General features: G+C 49.2%; 1 protein-coding gene across 10 annotated transcripts; it reads right to left on the reverse strand.

The window, feature by feature from the left end:
• Window positions 1-16: 16 nt before the first annotated feature.
• On the reverse strand, window positions 17-12970 carry NLRX1 (NLR family member X1). 10 transcript variants are annotated; one of them, XM_037067518.1, is made up of 11 exons: window positions 12866-12970; window positions 12322-12451; window positions 11166-11282; window positions 10536-10605; window positions 9996-10084; window positions 8823-9442; window positions 7609-8427; window positions 2243-2838; window positions 1885-1971; window positions 871-1122; window positions 17-418 (listed from the first exon to the last, which is right to left on the reverse strand). In XM_037067518.1, exons 3-11 carry the CDS (start codon window positions 11233-11235, stop codon window positions 97-99), a joined length of 2925 nt encoding a protein of 974 aa, XP_036923413.1. In that variant the 5' UTR covers window positions 11236-11282; window positions 12322-12451; window positions 12866-12970; the 3' UTR covers window positions 17-96. The 10 variants fall into 10 exon arrangements, with proteins under 10 accessions (XP_036923413.1, XP_036923411.1, XP_036923415.1 ...); XM_037067516.1 differs by lacking the exon at window positions 12322-12451; XM_037067520.1 differs by lacking the exons at window positions 12322-12451; window positions 12866-12970 and adding an exon at window positions 12126-12181 and having other exon boundaries at window positions 8823-9043.
• Window positions 12971-15365: the final 2395 nt, after the last annotated feature.

Below are 15365 nucleotides of genomic sequence, written 5' to 3' on the forward strand. Positions count from 1 at the left end.
GGGATTTTTATAGAAATAGTAGTGCAAGCCAAGAGGCCACAGAGGGAAAAGGTTTGGGGGTAGGAGTCACACAACTAGGTGCCTGCTGCCACTGTGTCAGCACCCAGGGCCTCCCAACTGCTCCAAGAGGGCCTTGACCTCGCCCTCCACTCGAAGCAGCTGGGCCTTGCGCCAAGGATTAAGGGTGGCTCCTCTGTTATCTTCCAGATCCTGCAGCAATAGCTCAAGGTGGCGCTGGACCCGGCCCTGATCCCAGCTGTTGAGGTTCCGCTGGACTTCACTGAGGATCACCGACCAGTACTCTGACACTGCTGCTCCCTCTGTCAGCGATACCACAACCCGGGCCTTGCCTTCAGCAGTGCCCCCTAAGTTCCGTAAGACCCGGCGGCCCTCTGAGCTCAGCTCATTGAAGTAGAGGCTAGCAGGAGAAATAAGAGTAGATGTCATTCACCAGGGCTCTGAGAGGAAGTGGCATAGGGTGGTGGGTGGACAGAGAGTGAGCAGGTCTCACAACTCAGCCCTGGCTATGGAATACAATGGGGTATGTTTGCAATAGCCCAGAGATAGAAGGTGGTAGCCAGTGGGAGAAAGGGATGACACTAGAATTTAGTGGGAACAGGAAGAGTAGGAATGGAGCCACCAGGAACTTAAGAGAAATGGTAGTAGGGAATCAGGGTAGGGTAAGGGCCAATCACAGAGGAGGTTGCCTCTGAGCAGGTTGACAAACATCAGTCAGAAGCCAGGAAGAGAGGACAGGCCCAGGCCCACCCCCTAGGGTAGAAAAAGCACTGTGGAGAGAGAGAAGGAAGACTGAGGATGGGAAACATAGCCCCAGGCTGGGATGGGGTAATGACCAAGGGTAAGACTCACTGTAGCAGCTCCAGGGAAGGATGCTCCCAGGCAGCCTTAGCCAGGGCCAGGGCTGCTGCGTCACCAGCACCGTTGTAGGCTACGTTCAGCTCCTGTAGTTGCTGATTATGGTCTAGCTGGGCAGCCAGCAGCTCCAGGCCCTTGTCCCCAAGGCCCGTGTGTAGCAGAGACAGGTGTGTCAGTGAAGTGTTTCCTGCTAGCCCCTCTACCAGCAAGGCCACACCCTCAGCTGTCAGTGGATTGTTGGATAGCCTACAGCCACAAACACCCCTAGGTTATAAGGACCATGGTAGAGACCCTGAGCTTGGGCTAAAAGGGTACACAGCCTGGGAGAGGGACCAGCCTGGACACAGAAATGCAGGTCCTGGAGAAATAGCAGGTACGGCACAATGCCAGGGAGGGAGAATGGGGTAGAAGCCAGCTTCTCTTCTCCTCTTGTCCCTCCTTCCATTCTCCTTTGCTGACTCCCTACTCCCCTTCCTCTTCATCATTACCATTTTCCTTTTTCCTCTTTATCTCACCTCCTCCCCAGACCCTGCTGCCCCATTCTTCTTGCCCTTCCTCCTTTCTCTTTCCTCATTCTCCTCCCCTTATTTGAACCAGAAATCAGAAATCCAAGAGAGTGAGTTCCTAGTAAATCAGTCAACACTTTTGGGATCACCTGTTGAGTGCCCAGCATCAAGGTCATCCTTGTAAAGCAACAAGGAAAATCCTGGGAAGGGATCAGTGGCACTATTATCAGGCAACTGGCCTGGGTATTATTCTACCCCTTCCCTAGGCTAATTTTAGCCACATTAGAGGCTTTCTTAGCACCTATAGCTGGTGACATCTCACCCACATCTCCATCCTATTGCTTGTACTGGACATGGGGGGCAGGACAGGGCCAGACTCCCACCCTTTTACTACACCATGGGTAGGTCTGTGCCAGGTATGTTAAGGCAGGACAGACCCTTGACCTTAGGTGGCTACCAGAGTGGTCAGAGCCTCCCTCCAGTCCTCTCCCAGGACACTTACCGCAAGGTGGTAATTTGGCACTGGTCATGCAGCAGCAGGTCTCGGAGGTCCCTGCAGGCCTCCGGGCCCAGGCTGTTGAGTTGCAAGCTGAAGCAAAAGGTGACCAAAGGAGAAGTGTGAAACCAAAGAAGGAATTCAGCGTAGGGCCTGCCCATCCACCAGGCCCCTTTCTCACCATCCTGACTCTTGCAGCCCACACCTGTCCTCCCTTCTATTGCTCTTGTCACCTCTACCTACACCACTCTTTCATCCCACTCTTTGGTCTTTCCTCAGTACCTTTGGTTTCTCTAGCACCTTCTCTTCCCACTTCTTTACCCCCATCCTCTCCTCTCTTCACGCCTGTGCATGAGGTCCTCACCCCAGCTTTCGAGCACGCAGGAAGACAGGCATGAGTGTGCGTAGCCCAGCAGGGTCCAGCTGGCAAGAGGCCAAGTTCACCTCATGCAGTGCATGCCTTCCACTCCCCAGTACAGTTGCCACTACTGTGCACTTGAGGGGTGTCATGCGTACGCCTGCCAAGTTCAGTTGGCACAGGGAGCTGAGCACCTCAGCAGAGAAGTGCTGATTCTGGAACTCATAGTGAAAGAAGAGGTGGTCAAGGAGCTCTGGGGGAGGTAGCACCTGCCCACCCAGCTTCCCCAGCTTCTTCTTGATGGCCTGGGCATTCTCCAGGGCATCCAGGTTCTTGATGGGGCAGCCAAGCTGAGCCAGCATGGCCCGGTTATGGGCAGAGAGAAGTCCTCCCATGAACATGGGGAAGAGCTCAAAGACCTCATCCTCGGGGGGCTCATCTGGGTGACGCCGGGGGCCCTCTATTCCCAGGATACTGGCACCCATCTGGTCCAGGACATCATCATTGTAGTAATCCTCTTTCCGGAACATCTCCAACACCATGGCCTGGGCCACAGCCTCACGGCTTTTACCCACCATCCGCCCAAAAACTTGTGGAACCACCTGGGAAAGGAAGCAGAAGAAAGGTACTTCAGCCTTCTGCATGCCCGCTCGTCCTTCACAGCTCAGCTTAAGGTGCACTCTCCTTGACTGTTCCAGCCTCGTGTCTCCTCTTGAACTCATAGCATGATTTGTCTGATCATATGTATTTTTTATATATATATAAAAATACCTCACCCCCTACTGCCCTCACAGAATATAAAACTTTTCAGAATTTTGCCCCAATTCAATCTTTCCAGAGTCATCTCTCAACACTTGTCTCATGCACTCCATACATACATTCTTCTTCTTAAACACCCCCATACATTTTCAAACCCAGGGGGTAGTGGGAAGAAAGCAGCATATATCATGCAGCTAGTTTGGAACAGTGTAGATATAAATATACCACCATCTTCAACATCATCATCAGAGCAATGATGACTGATATCACTCCTACTACTTCAAAACCCTGAGTCACTTGGTTCCTGCCAACATCATCACAAGTTTCTCACCCTCACTCACTCTGCTTCTGTCCTTTCGGTTTATCTCTCTCTTTCTCTCTCCCTACACAGTAGCAAAGCTACATACTATTCCTAGGGTGTTTTCCCCCAACTCTCTTCCTGGCTAATCCTCTAGGGATCAGACTAAGTGCCCTTCCTGAAGAGAGGCTTTCCTTATTCCCCATTAGACACTTTCAGAACCTAGAACTTTGCTTTCCAGGCACTTACCATACCTTTTACATGGTTATACTGACATGTTTGTGTTCAGACTGTATGATTGGAAAAGGCAGAAACTTTGGAGGGGATAGTTAATTATTTTTTCCTCAGAATCTAACATATTGCCTGGCACACAGCAAGCACTCAAATACTCATTGAAGAATGAATGTTGTGGACGTTTGCAATACCATCTCACACCGTTACAATGGTTCTGAAAGGAATGAATGGTCCCTACCTCTGGCACTTAAGCCACAGGTTGTGGCACCTCCTCTAATGTCTAGCTTTATTTATTTATTTATTTATTTATTTATTGCTTTTTATAGAGGAAGTTCCTGCCAAGGAGGTTACACTAATCCGGTATTGGGATGAGAAAATGTCACCCTGGGAAGCTGAATCAATAGGATCATGAAGAAGCAGTATGGAACTGTCCTTTGCTAGGCAGTCCTCCCTCTAAGAGAGCTTGGGACTGTGGTGCTAATAGTTCTGGTGCACTCTAAAAGAATGGAGGGGCTTTCTGGAGTCTGTCAGGGGACCACAGCCTCTCACTGCAACCAGGAGGAGCCAAGTACATCCTCAAAGGGGTGGGGTAGCCTCAGCAGTGGCTATTACCTCCCTGTCTGGGGTGATGGTGTAATAAGGGGTGGGCTACCTGAGCCTGTTGTTACGCTTAAAAATTAAATAGTACTTACTATGCACCAGGTCCTAAGGATAAATACATTTAATCCTCCTATTAGGGAAATGATATAGAATTTACTATTATCCCCATTTAAGAGATAAGGACTCTGAGACACAGAGAGATTAATTTATCAAAGGTCACACAGGTAGGAAGTAGCAGAGCCTTTATTTCAACTGAAGTAGCTGTATTACTGAATTCCTGTTCTTAATCCTTATGCTTTGCTGCCTATATACAAGGAAAATTTGTTGAAATTTGACCAGGACTCGGCCTACTCAAGATCAGTTACTAAAATATTCCTAGAGAGGAAAGGGTTACCTAGCAAGGCACCATAACTCGAAAAACATCCACAATATATCAGTACAGTTTGGCAGAAAGATACAGGATTCAGAATCATGAAACCTGGGCTCAGATCCCGGCCACTTTATTTACTATCTGAGTGACCTCAGACAAGTTCCTTAGCCTCTGTGAGCCTCAGTTTCCTCATCTATAAAAGGAATAATGGCCCTGGCTCACTAGATCAGCTGGTTAGAGCGCTGTCCCAATAAGCTAAGGTTGTGGGTTTGATGCCCAGTCAGGGCACATAAGTGGAACAACAGACTTCTGGCCAATACACTGAGGCCAGATACACTGTGCTTCCTCAAACAACCAAAAGAAGGACAATGACAAATTTAAAAACAAAAAAACAACAGAACTGACAGAAAATTGAACTATATGGAAGTCGGACAACCAAGGAGTTAAAGAAGAAATATTCACCCAGACCAGTAGGAGGGGCAGAGATGGACAGCTAGGCAGAGGAAAGGCAGCTGCTGGCAGACTGAGTGGTCCCACATTCACATGCGGATAAACCAGGAGGAACAACTGAGGAGAGAGACAGACTGCACAACCCAGTGTACCGGCACAGGGAAATAAAGCCTCAAAGACTCTGACTGAAAAAACCTGCTGGGGTTGAGGAAGCGGGCGAAACTCCAAGCCTCGCAGGAGAGTTCGTTGGAGAGACCCACAGGGACCCAAAATGTACACAAACCCACCCACATGGGAATCAGCACCAGAAGGGCCCGATTTGCTTGTGGATAGTGGGTGGAGTGACTGAAAACCAGCAGAGAGCAGAGCAGGCAGCACTGTTCCCCCTCAGACACCTCCCCCACAGACAGCATCACAATACAACAATGTGGGTTGCCTGACCCTGGTGAATGAATGCCTAAGGCTCCTCCCCTTAGTACATAACAGGCAGCTAGGATTTAAGAAAAAAAAAGGCCAAAATGAAAGAACAGATCAAAACTCCAGAAAAAATACAACTAAGCAATGAAGAGACAGCCAACCTATCAGATGCACAGTTCAAAACACTGGTAATCACAGAATTGGTTGAATATGGTTGAAAATTAGAGAGAAAAATGAAGGCTATGAAAAGTGAAATAAAGGAAAATGTACAGGGAACCAACAGTGAAGGGAAGAAAATCAGTACTCAAATCAGTGGTTTGAGGCAGAAGGAAGAAATAAATATTCAACCAGAACACAATAAAGAAACCAGAATTCAAACAAATGAGGAGAGGCTTAGGAACCTCCCAGACAACTTTAAATATTCCAATATCTGAATCATATGGGGGCCGGAAAGACAAGAGAAAGAGCAAGACATTGGAAACTTATTTGAAAAAACAATGAAGGAGAATTTCCCCAATCTGGCAAAGGAAATAGACTTCCAGGAAGTCGAGAAAGCTCAAAGAGTCCTAAAGAAGTTGGACCCAAGGAGGAACACACCAAGGCACATCACAATTACATTACCCAAGATTAAGGAGGAGAGAATCTTTTTTTTTTAAAGATTGTATTTATTTATCTTTAGAGGGGAAGGGAAGGACAGAAGGAGAGAAATATCAATGTATGGTTGTTTCTCGTGAGTCCCCTGCTGGGAACTGGCCTGCATCCCAGGCATGTGCCCTGACTGGGAATCGAACCGCGATCGTGTGGTTTGCAGGCCTACGCCCAATCCACTGAGCTACACCAGCCAGGGCAGGAGGAGAGAATTTTAAAAGCAGCGAAAGAAGAGGAGACAATTACCTCCAAAGGAGTGCCCATTAGACTACCAGCTGATTTCTCAAAAGAAACCTCACAGGCAAGAAGGAGCTGGAAAGTATTCCAGGTCATGAAAGGCAAGGACCTCCATCCAAGATTACTCTATGCAGCAAAGACATCATTTAGAATGGAAGGACAGATAAAGTGCTTCCCAGATAAGGTCAAGTTAAAGGAGTTGATCATCACCAAGCCCTTATTATATGAAATGTTAAAGGGACTTATCTAAGAAAAAGAAGATAAAAAATATGAGCAGTAAAATGACAACAAACTCACAACTATCAACAACTGAACCTAAAAACCAAAAACAAACTAAGCTAACAACTGGAACAGGGACAGAATCACAGAAATGGAGATCACATGGAGGGTTATCAGCAGCGGAATGGGAGGAGGAGAAAGGGGGAAAAGGTACAGGGAATAAGTAGCATAAATGGTAGGTAGAAAATAGACAGGAGGAGGTTAAGAATAGTATAGGAAATGTAGAAGCCAAAGAACTTATATGCATGACCCATGGACATGGACTAAAGGACGGGAATGCAAGTGGAAGGGGGTATGCAGGGTGGAGGGGAATAAAGGAGGGAAAATGGAACAACTATAATAGCATAATTAATAAAATATATTTTAAAAAATAAGTGGAACAACAAAGCATTGTTTCTCTCTTTCCCTCTCAAATAAAAAAAATAAAAATTAAAGGGAGCATAATAGCATTTCACATACAAGTCACCTTGTAGATATCAGCAGGATCCTTCCAAACTTAGTACATCTGCCCTGTTCACAGCACAGTTCTCAGGCCTGTAATTTGGTTTCTGGAATGGACCTGCACTCTATATAGGCTGTCCTAAGCCAATTACCAATGCATTCATTCTCCTGGTATAAATGAATAAAATGTCATCTGCTTTATAAAGGTGCCTCTGATGATTTAGTTAAGATGAGTCATTACTCCTGAACTCTAATCATCTCTGGAAGAACAGATATAATAGAGTGTCTGGACCCGCAAAGCAGAGGTCAGACCTTGATCCATGGTGACCCCTGCCTCCCAGAAGCAAAGACTAGAAGAAGAAATGCAAAAGAAAACCATTTCAGGGTTGTGGGATTAAAAGTCCCTGCACCCTCAAATTCCCCTCCCAAGCCTCCAAGCCTTCCCCAACCTATGGCTCTGTCTCTCCCTTCCTTATACCCCAATCCCACTAAAAACCAGATTGCCCAAATCTGAAGCCAGAGCCAGAAAAAAAGAGGATGCATAGCTATGCAGGAAGTAGCAGTTTCCTTCTGGGAGAGGAGCAAGGGGTAGATGGAGAGTAGGAGGCTGACAGCCTAGGGTCTGGAGGCTGGTATTACCTTAAGCAGGTTGAAGAGCAGAGGTAAGGCCCTCAGTGGCAGCAGCTTGGCCATGATGCCCAGGACCAGGCTGACATCCTCTCCAACACGGCCCACAAGGTCGGCCACTTCCTTGCCCACCTGTTGCAGAGTTGTCTTATGCAAACCCAGCACAATGTAGAGGGCAGCCAGATATTCTTGCATGGCAGGCACAGTGAACACAAAAGTGCCCGGACGCTCTGGCTCCATGCATGGGGCCAGAAAAAACCTCAGGGCATCCCAGCGGAAGACATGTAGTAGCTGAAACTCCTCTTCCGTCCTGATGCCAGCTTCTAGGCAGCCACGGACATCCTCTTCAGAGAAGTAGGTCTTGCGTGAAGATACCCCCTCATAGGCTAACTTGCCCATGGTCCGGGCAGCATAGGCCATCAGGGACAACTTGGAGGGGTCACTGCTGTCCAACATCTCCCCACTGAAGTTTAAACGCAGGAAGCTGGTGTAGATGCTTGTGAGGGTCTGGCCAGCTGGTGTGGGGGCATGTAGGAAGTGCAGGGTGGCACAGATTAGCCAGCAATAGGAGGGCAGGAAGCAGGCAGCAGTAATCTGGTGGTGCCCTTCCAGGTTCCTGGAGAGCATCTCTACCAGGCTGTCACGCTGAGCTGATGTGGCTGAGATACCCACCCCATCACTACGCCCACAGTCTGGCTGATTGAGGCGGAGCTGAAAATAGAGCTTCTGCAGGTTGGTATCAGAGAAGCCACAGATCTCGCCATAGCGGCCCACATACTTGCTGGGGATGCGGCCAATGGCAGAGGGCCGGGTGGTCACCAGAATGCTGGCCTGGGTAGAGCACAGGTCAGGGTTAAGAAAGGTTTTGATATCCTGATTGCCTCACTCTCCAAAAAGCACCTGACAATCAAGTGCCCAAGGATGAAAATATGATGGCCATAATAATTATAACTAACAATTATTGTGCACTTACGATGAACCAGCACACTGTGTCAAGCAGTTTATATGTAGTATCTCATTTTATCAATACAACCCAAGAAAAGAAAACAGAAGGTTAGGAAAGTTAGTGACTTGCTCAATGACACATAGCTGGGAAGTGGTGGGCCAGAATTTGAACTAGCCCAGGGGCCTCTCTTACCCAATAATTATGTGAGCCTGGGACATAAAAATCCTTGAGTGGCAAGTCAGAGACAGAGGTGGCAGGGAGAGGCAGGGGATCCACCTACCTCAGGCAGCATATATTTGCGCAGCAGATTGACTATGATAGCAGCTGGCGCCTCTGGCTTCTCAGGGTCACTACAAAGCCCTGTGCCTGCCAGCCGGAAGTCCAGGTTGAGGCACTCCAAGCCGTGAAGCACAAAGAGCAGGCGGGACCCAGCTGCAGCCATCAGGGGCAGAATCTTCTTCAGGGGCGTGTAACGCTGGGCCACAAGTTGACACAAGGAGGCCGGAGCAGAGCCCACGGATGACAGGTCCTCACAGGAGAAGGGGATGAGCAGCTCAAAGGCTGGCAGCCGCCCATGACACCAGTCCAGGACCATCTTGCGCACCAGCGTGCTCTTGCCTGTGCCCACTGCCCCATACAGAACCACTGTCTGCACCCGGCGCCCACAGGCATCTGGGTCAAAGAGCTGAGACAGAGTCAGTGTGGAGAGCCTGGCCAGGGGTAGCTGATGTTCCAGGGCCAGCTCTGAAGGTGGGTGGAGAAGCTCACTGGGGGTGCTCTCACAGATCACAGGGTCCACATGGACTGTGTCTAGTGCAAAGGTTGGACCAAACTGATGCTCTTCCCTGGGCAGCCGGCTGAACCACTCAGCCAGGTTCCGGCGGTGCCACTGGATGGCTTCTGGATGGAAAGGTAAAGGGAATGGGCCACAGGAAGAGGCCAGGAGATGCAGGAACTTAGGGACAGTAAGAATGATGGTAGGGTCAGGCTGCAGAGTCAAGACAGCACCAGGAATTGCTAGGGCCCAGAATGGTAATGAGCACACAGGACTATCTCAAAAAATACAGTGTCCAGAAAGTTTGGAACCCCTGTGGCAGAAAGTGGGGAGCCAGGGGATGAGTGATGCTGAGCTTGGGCTGACTGGTTTTCATGGTTATATGTATGTGCAACTTTATCAGACTTCTAGACCCAGTTTGTTGAAGGTAGGGATGGTACATCCCTTCCAGGGCTTTGTACATGGGGTGCATTATATGAGTGTTGCAGGAAGAGATACATGGACAGATGGATGATGGGGCAAGAGAGGGTGGATCCACTAGTGGATGATGTCAGGGGGTCTTCTATGCCTCTCTCTTCCTTCTTGCTTCTCCCTCCAGGCCACTGTCCCCACCCCAGCCCCCACTGGGATCCCAGCCAGACCCTTTCCTCAGGCTGACTGGGGAATCAATCTCTTTACCAGTTGCAGAGATGCTCTGGAACAACTGTCCATGCCTCCCTGATGGCGGACCACTGCCCACTGAGCTTCCGTAGTGGCGTATAAAGACCCTGGGAGCAAGAAGAAGGAGTGACCTGGGGCTTGGCTCTTGAGCTCAGTCACTGCACAAGTTTGGAGTCCAAGCCTGTTTGGAATGATGGACTTCTGGCTTCCTAAGATCCAAGCCCAATCCTGGACACCCAAGTCGAGACTTTCTGACTCTCACCCTTCCCTGGAACTGAGGTATCATCCCTACCCCTCCAGCTCCCCACAGCTGCCTGTCTGGAACTCAGCCAGATAACTGCCAGACTCCACCCACCTCCCACAAGATCCTCCCACTGGCTGACCACTGTGGCTTGTACTGTAGGATGATGTAAGCCAGCTTCCTCTTAAGTCTGGTAGCTGACTCTGTACCTTCCTCACACCTAGAAGACCAACCTTCCCCCCAGATCAAGTAGCTTGACCTTTCCCAGGCTACTCTTATGCCCAGATACATTCTAAGATAAGACACTAAGGCCTCACCTAGGGGGTCCCAGGGGACACTCCCCTTTAAGGGCCCAATTCCAGTGGATCATGAAAGAGACATTTTCATCTGCAGAGAGAAAGAAGAAAGAAATAGCATCCCTATTTCCCCACCAACACACAGACCCTATGTCCATATCAAATCTCCCATTATTTGTTCTTAAAGCATCACACACCACCCCTCTGTAGCAGTTATTATGCAATTTTATATTTTATTGTGTGATATTTGATCAACATTCATTTCTGTTTCCCCACCACCACCACCACCATGAAAGCAGGATCACATCTGGTTTTGTACATAATTATATACTTAGATTTTCACATAGAAGACACTCAAAAAATATTTGTTGAATGCAAAATGAAATCAGATAAATGTTCCTGAACTTAGATAGCCACTGGGATTCTCAAAGATTATCTGGTCTGATTCCCTAATTTTAGGGTAGGGAGAAAAGGAAACTCAGGGAGATGAGATAACTTGCCCAAGGCCAACAGCTAGTCAACTCAGCTTGCCCAAGGCCAACAGCTGAGACTAGCTCACCTGTTGTCTGAATCCCTGCATTCTTGGAGGCACAATCTGGACTCTAAAAAGGAAGAAAGAGGTAGAAACAGAAACCCATGCTTCCTGTTTACCTGCTGTCTGCAGTGCTCTTCCCAGGCCAGAGTGCCAAAAGGCCCTGGGCAAATGGCGACTCCACTTCATGGTAAGAAGGAAGGTCAGAGGCCGGGGTTTACACACCACCTTCTATCCTGCAAAAAGAATGGTGTGAATGGACTGCAAACTGCCCCCCACCACCCCCATCTGCCCTGTGCAGGCCAAGAAAGAGTTTTTTTCCTCAGGACAGCATCAGCCTTTCCTTAAATGTCAGCATTGCCAAAGCCCTGGCCTGGCCTTCAGAACTCCTACCTCTTCTACATACTCTACCAGAGTGATTCCATTTTATCTCCTACCACCAACTGCTTCTCCCTTGGGGCTTCAGGAATGTCTTTCTTCTGAGTTTCAGCCTAGTGAATTGCTTGATTTAGATGTCCTTTTTTATGGACCTTTCTCTCCTGTCACAATCCTACCCAATCTTTTAAGACCCTGCCTAAAGATCCTGTCTCTCTGGAAGTCTTTCCCGATCCTCCTGAGCCTGCTGCTCTTTGGCACCTGATTCCCAGAGATGTGGCTCCTTCTGGGTAGGGCACAATTAAGGGGAACTGGCTGCGCTAGGCCCACCTGCCCGCAAGGCCAACTGGTGGAGGAGTGGGCTGGAACTCACAGCAGGAGTCCCAGGGGCTGGAAAAGGCTTAAGAGAGGACCCTGGAAAGCCGAGAAAGCTTGGGAAAACCAGGACAGTGCGATAAAATCAGATCCAGGGCCACTGGCTCAAGATGAGACTCGCGGGAGGGGGTGCAGTGGTGGCGTGGGCAATTCTCCCAAGATCACCCCAGGTCTCCAGGACAGTGAGAAAAGAAGGGGACACAGCGGGAAAAGTACAAGATCTGTGCTCCCACAGGTCCAGAGTTCCTCCCCCAGTACTGGGCCCCAACCATTATTCTCAGTTCCCGTTGGTTCCTGACCCAGACGGTAGAGCCTGCCAGAAAGCCCACCACTCAGCAAACCAGCAGCGTCCTACGAGTCCCGCGGCAGCAAACTCCCAGCGACACTTGCGGGAGTTCGTAAGTATCTCCCCACCCACTGGCTGGTCCTGCTGCGCCGGGTCCGCCCTACCCTCTCGGGCTCCGCCCATTCTAGAGCTGCACCCCAGGCGGAGGCGTGGGATGACCCAGCTGGCGAGACTTTTACCAGAGGCTGCCCCAGCCCAGGAGCCCGTGGGCCCCCGGTGCCTCCTTGTTTCGGGAGGCCGCGGCGCTTCTTGCCTGCCCTCCCTGGGCACGGTAGAGGATGAGCCCAGGCCCTCGGACTCCTCCGGGTCCTACGAGGAGGAAGACAGTAAGGGAGACACCGAATATCCCGGAGAGCAGCTTGGGGCAGGGACGCCATCCTCCTCGGTCACTGCATTGCCCTGCCCTCCTTGGGTACATCCTTCCATCCGGACGGGCACCTCTTCTAGGACTGCCCACTGCAGGTTACCCAGCGCCAGTCCCATCCAATTATCTCACCATCTCCCAGGCTGGGCTTGTTATGCTCATTTTACAGATGGAGTTACTGCATCTGGGAAGGGTGAAAGGACTCGCACAGGCTAATCCATTAAGAAGCAGAAGAGCAAGAACCTGGGTCTTTCTAGTTCACCCCTAAATCTCCCTGAGGCACCCAGCCATACCCAAGTCACTCTTTCCTCTCCAATTTCTCTAATTCCTCTCTGTGCCTCTCCAATTTCTCAGCCCACCTCTTGGCAGATATCTGAGTCAAGAGCTTCTTGGGTCCTTCCTTCTGTATCTGGCTCTCTTCAAACCCCAAACCTCTGTGTATGGCTTCTGGTCACTTTGGTCAAGGAAGGAGGAAGAATGGGGGCAGAGAAACAGGTTCCACCCCAACCTGCTCTTCTTGTCTGGCACCCAATCATGGCCTAGTCCTGGGGCTTCCTGGTCCTCAAAACCCTCACCTTCATCCCTCTGTGTCCGTGTAAGTCACACCCAGGGCCTATGTAGCTGATGGAGGAATCACCCACCACCCACAGGCAGGGCATGCCTCTACATGCAAACCATAGGCATACAATGTTAACAGAGGTGTGCAATAGGGAATGCCTGAAGTTCCTCAGGGCAGGGCAGGAAACAGGGCTGAATGATCTCTATCCTTTGTCTGGACTGAAGACAGTGTTGATATATTTGTTCATTCACTGAACACATGGTATTGGGGTAATACTGAACGAGGCATGCAGGGGTCAGACAGACCCTAGCAGCTCCCCTCCAGAGGGCCCAAATGATGGTACTTCAGAGGTTGGCAGAAGGCTTAGGAAAGCTTGGGAGAGGAAATTCTTAACTGCCAGGCAGCAGGGAAATGGCACATTTGCATTTTAACAGGTGTTCTGAGGGGGGAATGGGAGGAAGGAAATAGAACAGCCCAATGAATGTGGTCTCAGAGGTGACATTTTGGGCCTGGGTTACTCCTCTGGCTTCACTGCACTTACCTAGTCACACAAGGCAGACAGGTCCCTGGCTGCAGTTGCAGGACACAGCTCAAAGCAAACTACCTCCACCCCTGCCAAGAAGGTATGACAGTCATATAGGCTTTTTAATAACATATGATTTGACTAGCCTCTTGTAGACTGAAATACTCCGAGTTGTACTACAAGCATGTGCTCTGTTGTCTGACCTCAGAATGGGGTACCAAGTGCTGTAGAGCCACCTCATGAAGAAGAATCTTGGTCATCTCTGCCCTCCAAAACCTTGCACAGGCCCTGATACAGAGGTGGTTGCAGTGAAAAAGATGATCCCCAAGTCCAGAAAGTTCACCACTGAAGGTGAGTGGGTCCATTTCAAAACTCACTTGGATGGTCAGGGAGCATTTACACCCAACTTCTGCAGGGTTGGGTGGGAGAAATTGCTGGAACTGGTGGGAGAAATCGCAGGTGCTTCACAATGGCAAGAGCACCATATTTTTTAAGTCTATTTTGTTGATTATTCTATTACAGCAGTTGTCCCATTTTTCTCCCCTTTAATCCCCTCCTCCCTGTATCCCCCTCCCACCAGCATCACCCCCCATAGTTCACGCTCATGGGTCGTACATATAAGTTCTTTGGCTTCTCCATCTCCTATACTATTCTTAACCTCCCCCTGTCTATTTTGTGCCTACTATTTATGCTCCTTATTCCCTGTACTTTCCCCCCCTCCCCCTCCCCGCCGATAACCCTCCATGTAATCTGTATTTCTGTGATTCTGTTCTTGTTCTAGTTGTTTGCTTAGTTTGTTTTTGTGTTTGTTTTTTAGGTTCAGTTGTTGCTAGTTGTGAGACTGTTGTCATTTTCTGTTCATAGTTTTGAGAGCTTGTCCAAGTCACTGCTCCAAGCCTTGGTATCCTTCTGTATAAAAAGAGGAAATGATAATACTCATTCTAGCAGCTTCATGGGGTTACTACAAGAATCAAAAGAGCTTTCTTTACAAATATGTGAGCCACTCACAAATGTTCTCTGTGCCTAAATGGTCTTTGCTAGCTCTGGATTGGCTTTTCATCTTAGCAACCAAGGGAATTTACAAATGTGTGAATTTATAAGTGTTTCAGTGTCTTGGGAGTGTTTGCATTTTAAAAGAGAAAGAGTAAAGATGAGGAAATCTTAAGAAAAACTAATAGTGGGATTTTGTGTTGTCTGACTTTAAGGAACCATATAGTGGCATCACCGCAGGGAGAAGGTGGCACTCAGAATGTCCCTAAAGCTAGCTAGAATTCCAAGAGCTGGATTTCTTTCCAATTCCCACTCCCACCCTGAACCACTATAAGAAACAAAAAGTCATCTCCAAACAAGCACCCAATCAGTCATAGATTGGACCCTGATCTAGCCCAGGGCAATTAGTTCTGCTTGTGGCACAAGTAGGGTATTCCAGGCAGCTGGCCAGGTTGATGCCAGTCCCTTCCTTCAGTTCCAGGCTTCAGGATCAGAAGGAAAGTGGGTGATACAATGTGGTACTTCTTGGGTCATCCTGCTACCAGCCCTCAAGGACTTCTGGACAGTTGTCTACTCCAAACTTCAAGCTAACCAGACCCATCTGCAGTCCTGGTGGCTGATGGCTCAGCCCTAGTAAGTGTGGCCCAGTAGGAAAGAAGAAAGAGAAGAGGAAAGCTGTGGTGAGCTCAGTGAAATCTCTACCACTCTCATCTTAGGTTGCAGAGTTTTTCCTACTTCTCATTGCCCTTCATGAACCACTAACCCCACTCATCAGCCCCTGCCCCCT

Source organism: Sturnira hondurensis, unplaced genomic scaffold (genome assembly GCF_014824575.4).
Source record: "Sturnira hondurensis isolate 20B ecotype Veracruz unplaced genomic scaffold, ASM1482457v3 Scaffold0017284, whole genome shotgun sequence".
In the NCBI taxonomy this organism is placed as follows: domain Eukaryota; kingdom Metazoa; phylum Chordata; class Mammalia; order Chiroptera; family Phyllostomidae; genus Sturnira; species Sturnira hondurensis.